The 18,461-nt window shown below is 49.6% G+C and overlaps 9 protein-coding genes across 9 annotated transcripts; 3 read left to right on the top strand and 6 right to left on the bottom strand.

The window, feature by feature from the left end:
* Positions 1 to 1,375: 1,375 nt before the first annotated feature.
* Positions 1,376 to 1,735, bottom strand: Z519_09575 (uncharacterized protein; the record flags this gene model as incomplete). Its single annotated transcript, XM_016767296.1, has 1 exon — positions 1,376 to 1,735. The coding sequence occupies one exon, from the start codon at positions 1,733 to 1,735 to the stop codon at positions 1,376 to 1,378; it is 360 nt and encodes a 119-aa protein (XP_016616812.1).
* A 1,199-nt stretch (positions 1,736 to 2,934) lies between these two features.
* On the bottom strand, positions 2,935 to 4,981 carry Z519_09576 (uncharacterized protein; the record flags this gene model as incomplete). Its single annotated transcript, XM_016767297.1, has 3 exons — positions 2,935 to 4,092; positions 4,143 to 4,707; positions 4,758 to 4,981. 3 exons carry the CDS (start codon positions 4,979 to 4,981, stop codon positions 2,935 to 2,937), a joined length of 1,947 nt encoding a protein of 648 aa, XP_016616813.1.
* Positions 4,982 to 5,548: 567 nt separating this feature from the next.
* Z519_09577 (uncharacterized protein) lies at positions 5,549 to 6,488 on the top strand (the record flags this gene model as incomplete). Its single annotated transcript, XM_016767298.1, has 2 exons — positions 5,549 to 6,263; positions 6,313 to 6,488. The coding sequence occupies 2 exons, from the start codon at positions 5,549 to 5,551 to the stop codon at positions 6,486 to 6,488; spliced, it is 891 nt and encodes a 296-aa protein (XP_016616814.1).
* Positions 6,489 to 7,820, bottom strand: Z519_09578 (uncharacterized protein; the record flags this gene model as incomplete). The annotated part of the gene is made up of 1 exon (XM_016767299.1): positions 6,489 to 7,820. One exon carries the CDS (start codon positions 7,818 to 7,820, stop codon positions 6,489 to 6,491), a length of 1,332 nt encoding a protein of 443 aa, XP_016616815.1.
* A 433-nt stretch (positions 7,821 to 8,253) lies between these two features.
* On the bottom strand, positions 8,254 to 9,093 carry Z519_09579 (uncharacterized protein; the record flags this gene model as incomplete). The annotated part of the gene is made up of 1 exon (XM_016767300.1): positions 8,254 to 9,093. The coding sequence occupies one exon, from the start codon at positions 9,091 to 9,093 to the stop codon at positions 8,254 to 8,256; it is 840 nt and encodes a 279-aa protein (XP_016616816.1).
* Positions 9,094 to 9,652: 559 nt separating this feature from the next.
* Z519_09580 (uncharacterized protein) lies at positions 9,653 to 10,624 on the top strand (the record flags this gene model as incomplete). The annotated part of the gene is made up of 2 exons (XM_016767301.1): positions 9,653 to 10,216; positions 10,358 to 10,624. The coding sequence occupies 2 exons, from the start codon at positions 9,653 to 9,655 to the stop codon at positions 10,622 to 10,624; spliced, it is 831 nt and encodes a 276-aa protein (XP_016616817.1).
* Positions 10,625 to 11,601: 977 nt separating this feature from the next.
* Positions 11,602 to 12,708, top strand: Z519_09581 (uncharacterized protein; the record flags this gene model as incomplete). The annotated part of the gene is made up of 1 exon (XM_016767302.1): positions 11,602 to 12,708. The coding sequence occupies one exon, from the start codon at positions 11,602 to 11,604 to the stop codon at positions 12,706 to 12,708; it is 1,107 nt and encodes a 368-aa protein (XP_016616818.1).
* A 521-nt stretch (positions 12,709 to 13,229) lies between these two features.
* Z519_09582 (uncharacterized protein) lies at positions 13,230 to 15,591 on the bottom strand (the record flags this gene model as incomplete). Its single annotated transcript, XM_016767303.1, has 9 exons — positions 13,230 to 13,893; positions 13,941 to 14,310; positions 14,360 to 14,426; positions 14,475 to 14,572; positions 14,621 to 14,857; positions 14,909 to 15,089; positions 15,196 to 15,328; positions 15,385 to 15,446; positions 15,496 to 15,591. 9 exons carry the CDS (start codon positions 15,589 to 15,591, stop codon positions 13,230 to 13,232), a joined length of 1,908 nt encoding a protein of 635 aa, XP_016616819.1.
* A 955-nt stretch (positions 15,592 to 16,546) lies between these two features.
* Positions 16,547 to 16,911, bottom strand: Z519_09583 (uncharacterized protein; the record flags this gene model as incomplete). The annotated part of the gene is made up of 1 exon (XM_016767304.1): positions 16,547 to 16,911. A coding segment is annotated over one exon (365 nt), but the record flags the coding sequence as incomplete, so codon positions are not given.
* Positions 16,912 to 18,461: the final 1,550 nt, after the last annotated feature.

Raw genomic sequence — 18,461 nt, forward strand, 5'->3', positions numbered from 1 at the left:
CATAAAGATGTTCTCGCACCAGAGTTTTGGGACCCTCTTTGGTTCAGTCTCTGAGGCCATTATCAGCGTATTGCTGAGTAAATATCTCCCTGCAACAAGTCTTACTGCGCTCACCAGTGTGCACCATGGCATATCCGACAATTGCGGAGCTCATAGAGCGCAGCAAGTGAGTATACCCTTCCTATTTCGCCATCCAACACATTAACCAGAGCACCGGGAAACCGCCAAAACTCACAAGCCTGTAATGTCTGGCAACGAGCGACGAGCCAAAGGTATTAAGATGAGCGCGATACCTGTTGGTATGTTGCGTCGTTGCTGGAAGCATCATCTCCTCATCCACTCCCTTTACCGCTGAGGAGGAGGTGAAAAGGCAGTTACTAATACGCCCTGTCAGTGGCATGCGTCGACCCTCGCTCCACCCCAGAACACATCTTCGACCTCAAGCCTGCAGGTGAGAGGTTCTAAGCATTTACGCTGGCTTCTGATCAACGGGAATGGTGTGGCATTCAAGCTTACTGCCGTCGCGCCGTGGTACCGGGGTCCAACAGAAGTCATAGTACACCGAAGCGCGGCGGGAAACGGGCGCGGCGCAATTGCAGACATCTGCGCTTTGGACATGCTTGCCGGGCTGGAAGAGATCATGGTGATCCATCACACCGACTGTGGCTGTCTCCAGTACACAAGCGATAGCATGTGCTAGGAGATCAATGCTCGCATCGGACCCGAAAATGCGAGCGTGATCAACGAGATGGACTTTGGACCGATTTCAGAGTAGGCCTTATTGTAAACCTCTTGGCTGAGCGTAGCACGCTGATCGCTTGCTGGGAAATAGTGTCGAACAAAACACAAAGGACGATATTGAGTGGTTGAAACAATCGCCACTCGTGCAAAAGGAGCTCGCGGACAAAGCACAAGGATATGTGTATGATGTAGTGACGGGCGGATTACGTCGTGTAGCATGAGTCAGAGGAGATTCTAGGACTTCAAGATAAAATACTAGGAGGCTGACATAGAGCTGAAAGTATTCTCTAGTGCGATCAAATGATATTAATATATATAGGGTATTCAACATCGTCCAGAAATAATATCCACCTATAATGCATTGCCGACTTCCGTCATCGTGACTACGCATCGAATTCTTCATCTCTGGAGAAGGGCCGGCATATCAGACCACCAATGTCCGCGTACGGCCTGAGCGTCCCTTCATCAAGTTGGAAGCTTACCGCTCTCCAGTCCCGAGTTAAAGAGAACTGACTTCTCTCAATGCACGTCCAAACAATTTATCTGGTATAAATCACGGAGACTTCCTTTTCCCACCTCTTTCCATCACAGACATGGGAACATCACTGAAAGATATCGGAGACCCCTGGGGTGGTTATTGAGATTTATCCGAACGACCCCCTGCGTGTTCTTTGTTGCCTGAGGACTGCTTCAGCTCCTCGGATTGGCGTCGCAATTCTTGGGATAGCTCCCTCGCAAGCTCGATATTCTCTTCTAGAGTGTGATGGCGAATGGGGACGTCCTCGTCGTCCTCGGCGTCAAGAGCATCCTCATCCCGCGGGTTCCGCCCAAGGCTCTCTTCCAGAGTGTGGTGGAGACGGCCCTCTCGATTCTCGCTCGATGGTGGAGTTTCTTCTTCATCTCCAAATGGGTCGGAGGGTGTTGATGAGTGTCGTCGATTGGAGGGACGGGCTGGACCTTTGCCTTTGAACACAGAGAGAAATTTCCCCCACATTACTGTAGTCGCTTTAAAACATTCGCTGATACGAGTTTTATTTTCTTTTTGTCAATGTGACAAGATTAGAGATTCGGCTTGGAGAACCATGTCGCTTTATACACAACTTCTTGACATAGGAAATGTTGCCTACGACCTGGGAATGAATGACTGATCATGAGACGTGGATTGGTACATACCCTGTAGTCTTACAGTGTGAAGGAAAATATTCTCGACGTTAGACCCAGCTCGTAAAAGTTCTATGTTCCATCACGCCACTTGTCACATGGTAGAGCACGTGCAGTAGGAGCCTGGTGATGGTAGAGCGGCAAAGCGGTAGAGGGGCAACTGTAAACAAGTAGGTCACACCTTGGAAGATTTAATAGGCGTTTCTCCTATGCTTTCAACAATATACAGATTGAAGACAGTCCATACTGAAGGGCGGAAGTACGGATGCGCTAAAAACACGATAACGGCATGACTGATTACGTTGTCAGACACTTTGCATACCACCTTTGATGTCGTTGAAATTTCTCGCATAGGCCTTGCTCGCGCGTCAACCCCGCGGATACCATGGCTCCTGGCTGCCTAACAAAATTGATATACAAGCAGAGTTGGGCATAGAACTTGCCTATTCACCCTAGTCCTGCAAGGACTGTTTTGATATTGGCGCAGGGTCTCGCGGATGCCCTTTTCTTTTATGCTGCCCCTTTTTGCTGTATTCTAGACGTTGCCGGGCATATCATAGATGCAGCCCTCCCTGTGAAGTCTCTTGGAGAAATACAATGCTAATACATAGATCGAATTCAATCCCACGGGGATACAAGTCTATTTCACAACAGATTCTCCCCAGGAAGGAGTGAAAAAGCCAGTTCCAAGCCCAATGGCAGCAAGGAGGCAGGAAATCCGTATCAGTGGTGATAGGGATAGTCAAGAGCCGGGAGATGCAGGGCATTTGACGTCGATTCAAGTCATGGTTCAGGTCAATGGGCAGGATGTTCAGGTGTGGAAACGGAAATGGATGTCAGAGAGTTCAACATTCGCCGCTGAGGATTGTGGTATTCGACAGGCATGTCTGCAATCTCCTGAGGTTTTCGAAAGGACGTAGACTTGGACATATTGATGTAAGGGAAAATTGGTTGCGGTAGCCATCCCGGTCAACGAATGATCATGAGCTAATTAGAGTTTCATAATTACCCTCCATTGTTCTGATGCGTCTCCTACTCGAAGAAGAGGTCCCTTTCAAGATCAAAGTTGAAAAGATATTCCACGTCAACCGAAGGATCGATCCAGATATTTGCTGCTGAACTGTCTTGCCCGTTTTGCTCTGATATGTCTTCAGCGTGGGGAAGCGCATTGCAAATGGTCTGGGCAGTTCCGGACTGCTTCATTATTTCCAGCGACCTGTTCTCGCGCACAGCTCTGATAGCACCTTCCACGATCTTTGCAACTTCGCCCGCGGTGTAGTGGATATTTTTGACTTCACGCAAAACAATCAAGCAAGCATCGAGTTGCTGCAGACTCCTGGCGCGTATTGCTTCGCTTGTCGACCGGGCGTCCAGCAGATGGACACTGACCGCCGCACAGACCGTCGCGACTCCAAGGGCAGGAATTACACTTGTCAGACCAGCATCGTGGAGATCCTTGTGGATGCGAGTCATGTCATCGGCAGCTCTTCTCATCGCTCTCGCATGGGCTTGGTATCTGCAAAGCTCCTCGTCCAGATAAAGGTCGGGCGTCTCTTCCATACACTTTGTCCATTTCTTGATGGGAACTTCGGGCTTGTGCAGCATTATGGCAGCCATCAGGAAGGTCAACTTGACCATGGAAACGGTGAGGAGTACTCGTTTCGCGTCGAAATCATCTGAAAAACGCCACAGGTCAAAAGGCGCTTGATGTTTCCAGTCTTGCAATTCCGAGTCCATTTGCCATACTCTGGAATCTTGGGCTCCTGGAGTAATGTTTCGTCGATCAACAGTATGCAACAGGCGCAAAACCCGATGAATGATAAGACAAAGCTTTGCTTTCTCAATGCAGGCTGCTTCAAGCATATGTTGCGAAGATGCATCTCGGACGCTGCCACCAAAGTCCGCATGATCCAGCATGAGCTGATCCAGAGCCATTATGCGCGGTGGCTTTCCCATTGAAAGGCAGACGTCGGCTTCTTTCATCACCAACGTCCACCAAAGGCGTCTCTTCAGGGGCGAATCGGCATTATTAGCTGTCTTTTGAAGAGCAATGGAGTACGCTTGGGTCAGAGCAATTCCCGTCCAATGCATTCCATCTTTCGGATCGTTGTTGCTCGACCAGCTAATGAACAACAAGGCCGCCTGACAGGTAATCATACGATCAGGCTCCACCTCCATGTCAAGGAGTGCCTGAAACACGTTAGCATATTCCCTGGGGGTGTTCTTTTGAGGTGACCGACCTTTGCCTTGGAGTAAAAGTTATTTCTTGCGGCGGCCTTGCTCTCGTACCCATATCTCTTGATCTCATCCAATTCCACGGCAGCAAGGCCTGCTCCAATCAACGTATGGTAGAGAAGGAGAGATATTTTGTTTGGAGACTCTCCACTGATGGTGGAAAGCACATCGGGCACATCAACAAGGGGAAGAAGTGGATGGACGAACTCGGCAAATCGTTGAAAGATGATTTTTTCAAAATCTGGGGGTGGGAAGTCGAAGCATTTCTTCGCGCAGAGGTACTGCCAATCCTCGGCCTGTAGGGTATCGGGAAACGGTTTGATGAAAGGGGGGAGCTCAATGTCAGTAGCTAGTTTTGCAAGGCACGAGAGTGCAGGAGCTGTGATCTCAGGGTTGAGGTTCTGCCGAGGCGTGTCGTGAAAAGCGAACGCTGGGCTCGAAAGGATATCGAAGGCACCACGGTCATCATGCTGGGTCGGCGCATCGACTTCTGGATTCGCATGAAAATGCCGATGGGATGAGATGGAGGAGTCGGGCGTTGGAGGGGAGGGTTGGACGGTCTCGTGTCTTCTGGGCCTCCCATCAGTAAGCCGGCCCAACAGAACCTATTGTAGACATACGGTGGCCGCCTCTTTCTTCGTCCTAGCTCACAGGTAACCCCATCAAGCCGGCAGTTTGTGCAAGAGGCTGGTTTCTGCGCTACGATATCGCAACGGACCTTTCGCCGCCGGCACTCGAGGCATGCTTGTGAGGAACGTTTCTTTGGAGGTTTGTTTCTGATGAAGCGATATCTCGACCCGGTGGGAGGGGACAAGGTTTCAGTGTCGGGCTGGGTCGTGCTCATCTTTGACGAGAAGCGAGTTTGCCTGCTGTGGCTGCTGTGGCTGCTGCTGAGAGATTAATAGTATCAAACATGAATCGCAAAGGAGTCATCCTCCGTAACATTTTTGGCGTGCGGCGAGTCGTGATCAATTCGAGGCCAAAGCTCATTAACCGCAGTTGACGAGCTCAGGATGTGCTGCACCTGCAGGACCGCCTCCATCCGCCCGCCAAATGTCGCCTGCAGGGTTCGCGGCCCTTCGTTGATGGGAACGCCAATACCGAGCAGGGTCTTGCTGGGCCCTTTCCCCGCAATGTTGGGGAGAAGTGGGGCTTTCCCTAAACGAGAATTAACCCCCGCAATCTCGGCTCCTCGGCTATCCAAAAACAGCTTAGCTTTGTTAGCACTAAGAATCCCACAGTTCATCATCCCGAGGCTCTATTCTTCGGTGCATCGCTCCCACGACCGAGAGCCAGTCTAGCCAGCCTTGACGAGGTATGGTGAAAGCGACTGCCCCTTGTCAGGGGCTCTTCGTCCAGGAGTCTCGTGCGCATCCTGTCCCCTGAAATCGCCAGCGCGGTCCTGTTCACCATGTCCATCATAACACGCAAGAACTTCACTTCCAATTTCCACCATGACACGTATCCAGCCTTGCAAGAACGACTAAAAAATGTGGACTTGTCGAATAAGGCTGTTTTCATCACAGGATCCGGGACGGGCATTGGAGCAGCGACCGCATTATCGTTCGCGAGAACCGGTGTAAAGGCTGTCTTTCTGTGCGGTCGTACGCCCTCGACTCTGGAGCAGACACAGCAACGAATATCAAAGGAATGTCCAAATGTCATTGTTGAGAAATTTGTTTTCGATGTCAGCGAGGGACTCAAAAAGGCTCAGCAGGTCTTTGCGGAAGCGTCCAAGATATCTGGGCGTCCGCTTGACATCCTCGTGAACAACGCTGGCTATATTGCCTCGATGCCAACGACACCATCTCCGGACAGCAACTGGGACTTCGATAGATACTGGAGACACTTCGAAGTCAACGTAAAGGGTCCATTGGCTTTAGCTACCGCATTCCTTGAACATGCATCGGAGCAGCCAACAATTCTGAACATCACTTCTGGGGCCGCCGTGATTGATTTCGTTGCTGGGCTTTCTGGATACGGGGCAAGTAAACTTGCAGCTTTCAAGATGTTCAGCTACCTCTACCACGAGCAAGCCAAGCGTGGCCTCAAGGTGTTCCATGTTCATCCAGGAGTCGTTGCTACTGCAATGGCAAAGGAAGGGAATTCGGTATGCGATGACACAGGTACGAGAACCATACCCCCTAGCATCCTCGGCTTGACTGACCCGTCCAGCCGAACTTGCCGCAGACTTCATAGTCTGGGTGAACACCCCTGAAGCTTCGTTCCTCCAGAATCGATTGTTATACGTTAACTGGGACATCGAAGAGTTGCTGGCAAAGCGTGAGACCATCGTAGCACAGGATCTCTTAACTCCTGGTGTAGGAGGGTGGGACTCGACGGCTATGTAATTAATACCTAGAACTGCCCACACCCATGACACCAATGTACTCGTCCTCCTTTGGTCGTCTCACAATTTCCCCGTCCTTCTTCTTGGTCTGAACACCACCAATGCTTCCACTTGTCTTGAATCCCATGTAGCCCTTGACTTTGTCCGAGCACTTTGCAAGCACGTCCTCCTTGACGGACAACGAGTAATTCTCTTGCTGTCTCATCCAAGGTCGCGTGAAGAAAACCAGAATGACCGGTCGCTCACTCCCGCTGTCTGCTGGCATCTTGTTCGCGCCCGTCGCATGCCACAGTCTACTTTCAAAAACCATACAAGTCCCCGCAGGGCCAGCTGCAGCCACAGTATCAACTGGATCGTATGGGTCGTCCGGTGCCCAGTTGCCTTTGTGGCTACCCGGCATGACCAGAGTTCCGCCATTCTCTGGGGTGACATCTTCCAGGAAATACATCAAATTCATGCCAACAGCAACGGATCTGATTGGTGGTTGAATCGTAATTTGATCAGTATGCATGTGCATCGGGGTGTTGCCCGGTCGAGCAATATTCGCAGTGTATGAGAATAAGATAGCGTCGTCTCCAAGAAAGTCAGGGACCATGTCTTCAATGGTCTTGTTGTTCTCCAGCAAATCGATAAACTCCTTGCCCTTATTCGGCAAGCACCAGACACGTTGATTCGGCTTCTTCTCACCGCCGTCAAAGAATCCAATGCCGGCATCGGCCTCGCCCTTGGCCTGGTCCATGAGCCGTTTCCTCAACACTCGGACTTCTTCTGGAGTGAGGGCATTCTTGACAAAGCCATATCCCCATACATCAAGATCTCGCTTGACCTGCTCAATGTCCTCGGTAGGTTTTGGCAAATCTTTCAGATCCAGCCGGTCAAGCTTAGGATGGACGGCGTTGAATGGTGTTAGGGCATCGACAAACTTGACTCCGACCCGCGTAGGCCCAGTGAGCATGAAGATATGGCCCCAGTTGAGAGCATAGCGAGCGTCCATCAGGCCATCGACAAATCTTTTGATCATGATAGCCGTGATGTAGACCTGGGCGTCCAGATCTTCAGGCAATTCCCCAGTTATGATACGGAGAGTCGCAGGGCTTGTCCGAGCATCGAGTAGCAACGGGGGATGATTTGGTCCGAGAGTAAGTGAAAGCTTGGCCGCAACGAGAGACATGTTGTCAAGCCTGGACTTGATTAGATCAACGGCTCGTTCATAGTCGGCCTTTGGCACGTCTTTCGAAAACTTCGAAAGATTGACATGCTTGTCAAGATCGGCTACTTTCCCCTTGATCTTTAGCGAAACAGACTGCGTCTCCGTAGATGTTTGAGTTGCCATTGTAGGTTATGTAACTGTGAGCTGACGAAGAAGTTTAGAGGTTAGGGCCCGGAATGGAATACCTCTTATCTGAAACGCCGACGCAAAGGGAAGTCAGATCCTCTCACAAGGCTCATTCAGCCTTTCGGTCTTCTTTTTGATCCGAAAACCCCCTCTGCAAGGGACAAAAGCCTCATTGAGTAAGCCTCGGGATCACTGTGGTTCTAGAACTTTGCGTCCCATTGGACCTATTCCAACCCTTGAGTCTGGTCTCCTCATTCTTGGTCTTCAAGAGCCGAGGACGAGCAACCTGGGGAAGAGGAGACCAGGACTCTAGCGATGCTTCTATTTCGGTTCTTGAATACCGACAGTTTGTTACTTGGGCGAACATTATCTTGCAATGATAGCAACGTATTGAGGAAAGCTTGCACGGTACTGTCTTAGTTCGGGCGTTTCAGCTTTGGATTTCAGCCCTCGGAAACTGCCTGCTGAGATAATTATACGAAGTGTTGCCCGTCCTCGCAATATTGGCATTATAACCCAACCCCAACCATTCTTTCATTTCTTCACTCAGAGTCTCCTGTAGCTCAGGGGGTAATTTTGCTGTCCAGTTAACTTGTTGTCGAAGGAAAGGCTTGGTGTAATATCCAAACATCAAGGCCCGGTCTTTATCTTTGGTGATGTTGGCACCGGAGGTGTGCCAGACTCGGCCATCCATCAAGATAATGCTCCCGGCTTTCGCTTCGAAGGGTCGGAGCAATTTGTCGGCGTCTGACGGAATGTCCCGCCGCGACTCGTATTTGTTCGATCCCGGTATATACAGTGTTGCGCCGTTATCACCATACACGTCGGTCAGACACCAGATAACATTGAGTGCCCAAACTTCCTTCCATGGTTCCGGCACTACGATGCTTTGATCGCTATGAAGCGCCATAGATTGACTGCCAGGTCGAGCAATGTTCGCCGTGAAATTCGAGATCAAGAAATTGTCTCCAAGGACCGACTTCACCATATCGATTGCCAATGGGTGCACAATGAGGTCTCGGAAGATCTGGTCCAGTTCAAGTAGATAGAAGACCCGAACATTGGCTTGATTGGGATCGAGGCGAGGAATGTATGTCGCGTCTCCACGACTTTCGCCAGCCTCTTTGGCTTTCCATAACCTGGAAAGCACATTCTCCGTTTCTTCCTTGCTCAGAACATCAGGGATGACGGCCCAGCCTTCTTCGCGCAGATGGTCTCGCGCAGTCTTGTATAATTCTTCATGAGATGAGAGTCCGTTGGCTTCAACCATGGCTGGTTGAGGATCTATTTTACTGTCTTGAAATGCGAAGTGTTTGTCAGTCGTGCGTGTTACATTTAATGAGCCAGACCCTGGCCGTCACCTCGGATAACTGGAAGGAGAGAAGTGGAGATGCACGATCTTTTTGCTTCGTATTTTTCCATTATCCTAGACAGAGTGTGTTGGAGGGGGGGGTGGGGGCATGGTCGAATTTCTGGCTATGACCTAAGATTTAACTTCCTTGAACGTGTTTCTAAATTGTAGGGTTAGAACTAGATTTCAAGGCACATGCGATACAGTTTTGCCCATGTTCTAACCTTAAATATAGACGGATTCACGACGTAATCCTGCTCGCCGTGTTCACCGGGTTGCCGCAGGGGTCTTTTCAATAGGATCCCTCTCAATTGGCTCAATGTTAGAGCCAGAGCCTACTGTTGATCTTTTCATGCGATATTTTTTTCCTTGTGGAAGATGAATCGGGGATCTCGCGCGAGCATCGCACTCGTCTTGGCTATACATAACTGTTCATGGAAATTTGCTTTTTATCGACGCGATAGGCACGGAAGTCAAAATGGCCGATAGGACATCGTCGGCTCTGGTTGCCGATGTCCTGAAGCTCATCAAAAACAATATTCTTTTATTCTTCGTGCTTTTTATTCTCTCACGCTGCATCTATGGTCGCTACTTCCACCAACTTTCCAAGTACCCCGACCCGTTGGCGTGCTCCTGCACTCGCCTCTGGAAGGCATGGAGTGAGTACAACGGTCACACAGAACTTGACTATATCGACTTGCATGGGAAATATGGAAGCACAGTGCGGGCTGCGCCTAACGAGCTCTCCTTCACAACACCAAAAGCCGCACACGATGTTCTCACCCCTGGAAATAGCTCCACGAGGACCGAACTCTACAAAGTCTTTCCCCAAAACATGCACCAGATATCTTCACAGAACCGGGAATGGGAACATGCCGCTATGAAACGTGTAGCTGTGTTCCCTTACAGCCTAGCCAGTATGCAGAAGATGGGTCCATGGATCAAAGACGTGTCAACCGAATTTATTGCCAAAATCGACGAGTATGCGGACTCCGGGAGAGTTTGTGATCTGGTTGACTTGCTCCATTATTTTTCCTTTGATGTGAGTAGACCTTCTTTCCGAAAAGGTATAACTGATATTTTGCGGGTTGTCAGAGAGTTTGCATTTTTACAGCGTTGCGGTTTTGTTGCACAAGAGAGAGACATCGGAGGTACCGTTAAATTGATTGATGACCTGCAATAGTATGACAGCATCGTCGGCCAGGTCCCTGAGCTACGACATGTGCTAGGAGAAAGCCTTGTGTTTCAATATCTCTTGACACTGTTGAGTCTCCACAAGGCAATCAAATGGCTTTGGTTGAAATTGCGAAAAGAAAAAATGAACCAGACTGATAGATTCTTCCTCGATCCTGACCGGCGAGATCTGTTGGGCCAATTGATAGTGCTGAAGACCCATGGAAATTCTAAGAGATGGACGTCTTCTCAGTCGCTCATGGTGCGATATAAGTAGTCCTTGCAAACCTATGTTGTCCTCTCACAGTCTTGACAGCGGTGCTGGTGCTGATCCCACTGCGTCTACAATGCGATCATTCTTTCCTGTCGTCCTATCCAGTCCGGAAATATATCGCAAACTTAGCGAATAGATTCGGGGAGCCCATCTATCGCCCAATGTCACATGGGCAGAAGCACAAGATTTGCCATATTTCCGGGCATGTCTGTTGGAGGCCATGCGATTGAGGCCAGCCGTTGGACTGTGCATTCCTCGATATCTTCCAAAGGGAGGTGCAATAATTGACGGCTGGAACTACCCAGGAGGAATCGTGGCATCAATAAACGGATAGGTAGTTCATCGCGATGCTTTTGTTGGCGACGATATCGACCAGTTTCAGCCAGAAAGGTGGCTTTGCGGCGACGTCAGGGACATGAAGAAGCATATGTATCCGATAAGACATCCATTCCAAGACTTCAATCCTGGCTGACGGCAACTAACATTAGTATTGTAGTTTTTAGGGCGGCGGACATCTTTGCATTGGACCGTACCTCGCGCAATTTGAGATGAACGAAGTCATTCCTCAACTTCCGGAGAACTTTGATTTTGAACTTGTGTATCCAGGAAGGCAACAAAAGTCCACTCAACGTTCATTGCGGTCCAGAGCGGTTTGGAGGTCTTTGTTAGGCGGATAAAATAGCCATGGCTAGTGGTCTAAACCGGAGATGGACGGATTTATGGCTGTGCTATACGAGTAAACGACCAGGCAGTCGTCAGCCAATAAGTTCTGGGGGCTGGTTGAGCCCAGGCTGACTGATGCCAGTCGCAGCATCCTTTTCGCGTCGTTTGGGATAGCCGGATATCCTCGGCATATCCGCATCCTAGACCTAGCCCTCTGGAGCATTAAAAGCGAATCATAGATTTCTGCTGGACCAGTAACCGGTTTTGAGACGTGAAAGACATTGTGACTTTGGTCAATCCCCCTTCGTCGAATAAAAATGGGCTCCCTTGGTGTCGATTATACTCGCTATCAAGACATCCCCGACACAAAGGCCGACTTAGCCTGGGCCGACCTCATCACAATCGACCTCTCACGATATGACGAGCCTGGGGGGAAACGGGCGCTGGCCGCTCAACTAAAGCACGCCATCTCCACAGTAGGGTTCTTTTACGTGACGAACTTCGGCCTCTCGGAGGAAGAGGTGAACGAACAATTCGCACTGGCCAAGGCCATATTTGACCTCCCCGAGGAAGAGAAGCAGAAGTGTCGAGTTGGCAAGGACGGCCTCGGGTTCTTTGGATGGAAGCCAAGGGGCAGCAGAAAACAGCAGCACGGGCTCGTTGACAATCTCGAGCTATACGATGACCCCAAATGGTGCGACTCCTACAGAGACCTGCCGCGCCCGGCGCCGCTGGTCAGGGAAGCCTCAAAGGCCGAAAAGTTCCAACGACACATGGCGTTTTACGTGCTTAGACGCCTCTTGATCCTGTGCGCAATCATTATGGAACTGGATGATGAAGAAGCACTGTGGAAGCTGCACAACTATGATGCAAGATCCCAATGTCACCTCCGCTACATGCTTTACCATCCACGGACAAGAGAAGAGTTGGATATCATGAAGAAACACAACGTCGAGCACAACGTCTATGGCCACACAGATTTCGGTTCCCTCACGCTTTTGATGCGTCAGCCCGTCGCTGCATTGCAGGTTCGGCCCTATGGCGAAACTGAGTGGAAATGGGTGAAGCCGCTCAAGGGAAGCATCACCGTGAATGTCGCAGACACTCTTTCATTTCTCACGGGAGGGTATCTGGAGAGCTCAATACACAGAGTTGTCCTGCCCCCGGAGGATCAGAGAGATATTCCACGATACGGCGTGATCTATTTCGCAAACCCTGACGACGACACCCTGCTAGAACCGGTCAAGAGCCCCCTCCTCGAAAGGGAGAAGGTCGAGGGAAATAATAACAGAGCTATGCCACCGAAAGGAGTTCGAGCCGCGGAATGGGTGAGGATACGATTTGCGAGCATCGACGCGAACTACGCAAACAATAAGGATAATAAGGTCGTCGTGAAGAACGTCGAAGTGCCTAGTTACGCATGAGCAGCGCAGAGTTGTCGAGTCGAGGAACTGAAGTAATAGCGATCCTCTTGTCTAATTAATGGACCATGTATTGTAACCGTCGCTATCGTATTCGAATTCCAGCTGTTCCTGTTCTTCGTTCAGAGTGTCGCCGCGATATCTCGAGCGATGTTCCTCCAGCAGGCCGAGGTTCTTCCTTGCCATTCTCATATTCCGTCTGCTCGCATCATCATTTAAATGGCGGCCAACTACATGACAAAGCCGAATTGAAAAATAAGCGGTACACTTAGAGTCCTTCTTTTTTACCGTGGGAATAGTAGCCCTCTGTGATTCATCCTATACTATCAATAAAGCAGCCGCTTTGAAGTTGTTGAGCCGTCTTTGGCTACGTTAGATATGGCCGGTATTTTGAGTCGGACTGTGCCGCTCATTTTCAAATAGGGTTGCATGCTCCAACTCTTCAATCTGATCCACGCTTCCTTCGGGGTTACCTGCATGAGACTTCTGTTTGAACGCTGTTACCTTCTGACCAAAGTAGTGAATCAAGAAAGCTGATCCACTCTCGATACATTACGTGAACCCTCCACGTCCACGATCTCTTGTCTTCTTAAAACAACTTTCCTCGTGCTTGCTTTCCTTGGATTCTTCGCTTCGAATACTTCGTCCAGTTCTTCGAGAGTCCTGCCCTTGGTCTCAACAAAGAAGAAATATATGAAGAGGAACTCGAAGCAATCCCAAAACACAAAGAAAACATAAAACCAGTACTTTATGTTCTTCAGCGCAACCGGCGCAGCGAAAGTGTTTACAAACGAAGCGAGACCAGCCGTGAATTGGAATAGCCACATTCCCTTGGCTCGCATTTCGTTCGACATGACCTCAGCAGGGTAGATGGGTTGCATACTGGTGTACGCGAATGCAAAGACCACTCCAAAGATGTAGATGAAGGCAATGCTCGCATCAGATGAACTTTTCGATCCGGTATTGACGTATCCAGCCGCAGTCCCGGCGGTGATGGATAGGCAGATGATCATGCCAAAGGTCGAGCCCAGCATCATTTTACGCCGACCGAAGACGTCGTGGAAGCGAGCTCCGGCAGCAGCGGCAATCCAACCAGTCAATGCATAAACTGCGTTGAGCAAGAGCACGGTGTTGGTGTCCGTAACCCCGACGTTGGTAAGGAGCAGGGGCAGATAGTAAGAGATGACGCTGTTAAAGATCAGTAGGCGATCTCAGGCTCTCCAACTGATACTCACTTGTTTCCGGAGAACTGGCCAAACCAACTCCACGCGAGATTCAACATGCTTCGATATCGTCTCGAGCGAGACTTGACTAGAATCCGAAGGTCAAAAAAGTTGCTCCAAGATGCCAATGGAACATCACGCAAATTGTGTTGGATTTCGTTGAGTTCAAGGTTGACGATGGGGTGGGAAGCATCTCCATTTGCATGATATTTCACAACAAAATCTCGAGCTTCTTCAAGGCGATCGGTGGCAACCAAGAAACGAGGAGATTCTGGAAGAAACCAGACTGCAATACAAACAATTCCTGGGCAGAGAAGCTGAAGCCATAAAGGCAATCTCCAGTCTAGGTTTGATGTAAAATGAAGATGCGTCCCGTACACAGCTGCAAGATTGTCAGTGACCTCTCTCAGCCTCCTCGCGGAACCGCTTACCAAAGGTGGCGATGATTGAACCCATATACCAGAGAGTATTATATAGTCCAGATACAGTACCACGGTACTAATCGAGGGATTAATGCATACACTGTGCGGGTGGAGTCATCCTTACCAGAGGGGGAGCAATTTCGACGATATACATGGGTGCTGCAGTTGTCGCCCATGTGCAGAAGAATGACAGCAAGAAGCGGCCGCCAATGAATATAGCCACTGAGAATGTCAGCGGCAGCTCAGGTATTGTGGGATATGTTCACTTACACGTCTTGGCTGTGGCAGTGACGATTGTTCCGACCATCACACCTGCACAGCCGAGGAATATTGGCAATTTCCTTCCTTTCCAGTCCGCCAACCAAACGAACAGAGCCCCAGTCATTTGGCCGACTTGGAAGATAGCGAAGACGATCCCAGTGCCTGCCTGTTCATTTTCCGACACGTTATAGTAGCGGAGATAATTGGGTAGAGCATTGATACTGCCCATGAGAGAGCCGTCGTAGCCTTTCACCTTGTTAGTTCGCTCCACACCAAGTTCGCATACACCATACTAACCATTCATGGTGGAACAAAGATAAACGACCAGACAGCAGCAGTAAAGGGCCACATGTCCACGTCCCCAGGGGTTAGGTGCATTCTGACCTAGGGCAGCTGCAAAGTCCGCGTTGACGGCTTTGATTTCCTTGTCTGTGACTGCCGCCTTTGAGTCTTCCACTTGATGGATTGCCTGCTTTTCCTACAACATTCGTAAGTTACCGACTAACAGTGGGAAAGGAGTATACTTGCATTGAGCGCCGCCATGCTGAAAGATGAACAGGACAGACTCGTTGTCTGACACCCACCTCTGAAAGACCAGAATGATCTGCCAACTTATATTGTTTTTGAGCGAAGACCAGGACTATTGACACCACAGGCAATGAGGCAGTGGGAGATCGGTTACCGTATTGGGCACGGACTGTCTGCTCCTCCGCTTCACTGTAGGAAAAGCGTAGCCTGACCTCCGACAATTTTGTGAGGGGATGACATCTCACCCCATGGGCAACTGTTGATCTTTCGGTTGCACGCGGCGAGCATGACGCTCGCTTAACCATCTCTGAAGTGACGAAGGGTGTGAGGTTGCATGAGTAGTGGATATGGTTTACCCCGGTCCTCTCCTTCATTTGTGGAAAATGTGTGGTCATGCTGTATGTCGGTCGAGGCAGGGCTTTGGAAATCAACAAGGGTAGGAAGCCGTACATGACAGTGAAAGTCCGCGCTCCGTGGACTGTTTTCTTACCTTTATTGATACCACGGTTGGGGCCACAAGTTGACCTGAAGTCGCTTGAGGCGCGGCATCGTCTGCCGTCCTCTTGAATTGATACAACAGGGATTGTCCACCTATTTGCATGACGAAATTGAGCCTAGTCACAACTTCTCTCACTTCAAAAGCCTAAAATTGCATGCTTTCGGGGTATTACCATGCACCCTGTAGCAACGGGACCGTGTCGGTGTCTGCATAGGCACCCTGACTTATTTTCTCTTCGGTTATCACAGACCTAGATGGGTTGAGGTGTCGTAGGCAAATTTCGCCGTTAATGTACGGTTTGCAATAGCCTGAAACCTGCATAGTCCAGCCCTTCAAGTTGCACCTGTCTGGAGTCAGCCAACCTAGACGGCGTGTGTTCTGTCTCGGACGAACCTCAAACACAGCGTTGCTGCGATCCGAACCACAATATCAGCTCTCAATCGGACCTGGAACGAGTTCCGAATGCACCCAACTGAGGCCAAGTTCCATAAATTTCTCGAAATTTCAAGCAAGATTGTTTTCCCGTGCAGATGCAACCACTCCGCATTCTTCTACAAATAGCTTTCTGTCGTATTGAGCAGCAAGAGGCAGCATTTCGCACCCACTGCGTCCAGTCACCGTCGTAGCCATGTAAAGCAATCCAATCGATCTCGGGACAGGTAAACAGCCACGGTCTCCAGTTCCGGTTTTGGCAAATATTCCCGCTACCTCCAGCACCTCCGGTCGACACAGCGATGGGAGCAGAGTCGACATACTTTTTGAACTGCTTCGCGCGATCAACGAACCATGTTGGTCCCACACTGTTAAGCTGGGTGATGGCCGAATCATCAGGTTGTTCTCAATATCGAATGCGGCTATTGCTTCTGTCAGCTGCGCCCAGGGCTTTCCAAAGTTTGGTAACTGATAGTTCATGACGTGAGCAATCGTGTTGTCGAAGGCGGCCACTGCTGTGGGATTGTGTAGAACGAGTTTCCGAGAGTAATGGGTGTCCCAGAGGCAGACCCAAATCCCCCAAATTCGGTGCAGTAGGCGTCACACGAGTTTTGGCCGAATGCATTGCCATGAAGCATGGATACGATGAATTTGATACCACGAATGTGGCCTTCCACGAAGACATCATCAATGGCATCGAGGACAGTATCGTTAAAAATACCCACTGTTTCTTCAAGGTTGGGAATGGTTACTGTGATGGCTGTACCTTTGTAAGTTCCAGGAGTTATGCCGTTGCGTTGCAAGCCATCGAGCCACGCAGTTCGAGGAGCTTTGTCGAGTCCTGAATCAATGGGGGACGGGCAGTTCCTCTATTTACCTTAACTGACCATGGGCATAATAACTTGAAGTTCCCCAAAACATGTCGTAGCTGCCATTCGCCGGATTTTGTTGAGAGGAGCAAAAAGCGGGCAAAGTGCCCAAAGCGAGCAAGGCAAGGGATATAAACTGGCCACAGCGAAGTCGTCGTGACACCCTATACGACTAGAGCATCAAAGGGACCGCGAATGTAGTTTCCAGAGGATGCTGTCGATTGATATTGCTGCAGTGCCATTCCCATTCGGTGATCATCCTCATTTCCTGCTACTTGTAATTATCCCCACAAAATTTGTTCTTTCCTAGACGACCCTGACTTAAGGGCTGGGATATCGGCGGGATCTGGTGACACGGCTGGCCGTCGTCTGCTCCATCGCGCTGATGCCATAAATGGCTTGAATTAACGATAGTGCAAATCAGGCAGGCATTCATTTCAAGCTTGAGCTGCGAGGGTGCGTCATTCTAGGACATGCGATGTCGAATTGAGACTCCAGAGAGAGGACGTCTCTGATACCCATCAAGCACCATTCCGAAGAGGACACGGCCGGGAAGCCACCGCTCCAGGAAAGGCAACTGGACTCCAGGAGTTGGTGATACTTGAACGGTGCCGCTTGATTCGGATATCGGCAATGGGTAATGGATTTTGGTTGCGGTCTGGGGCATGGGGAATACCGAATACAAAACTTCAGGTGCACTTCCCTTTGTTCCCCGTAAATTGCGGCTTGCACTTTATGGCTCCTATTGAACTGGGGCGAGGCTACTAGCCATGGGCATCAACTCGTACGGCGGTGGGTATAGTCTCTCCTTGACGCGCACACTCAACTAGGGAAGTCCTCTCTATTGGTAACTTAGTTACTTATGTTGTCTATGAAAGATAGTCCCCCAGAACTATATAAGAAGAACCATAGTCTAGGGTCGGCGCCCCAGCCAATCATAACTCTGTCCACCACTTCTAACTTCTCCCATTACATCCCTCCCATTGTCGCTCGCTTCCTTGACGACCTCGCTCAAGACTTAACTATAATCTTCGCCTATCCTTCTCGGAAACATTAATTCTTCTTCATGTCCTTTAAACGCTCTGCGAAGTTATCTAATTATCTCCCATCTAACCCCTTCGAACTCGAGCCCTTCAACGCCCCTAGATCTTCACTACGCTTCGGTTCACGCATAATCATCTTATAGATCTTCAGGGCGATAGTGAAACGATCCTCGATATCGACTTAAGTATTAGATAAGACTATTTATAAGCGAGCCGTCTCGTAAGTTTCCGCATTAATGATCGCTAGAGAATTCTTAATCACCTAGAGCTCACAACTACTAATGTTCTACTAAAGATTAGATTTAAGGCGTATTTCCCGGGGTGAAATACTAAAAACACTATTCTTTAATCATCGAACGAAGAAATCGAGTACTATCTTAGTCGTATCTAATCTGCCTTATATCGAATTAATGACCGAGTACGACTACGTTGTCCCGTCGGCTATGAAGATTAGCTAATGGTGCCCTTTATTTATTAAG

This window comes from Cladophialophora bantiana (assembly GCF_000835475.1).
Source record: "Cladophialophora bantiana CBS 173.52 unplaced genomic scaffold supercont1.15, whole genome shotgun sequence".
Lineage (NCBI taxonomy): Eukaryota > Fungi > Ascomycota > Eurotiomycetes > Chaetothyriales > Herpotrichiellaceae > Cladophialophora > Cladophialophora bantiana.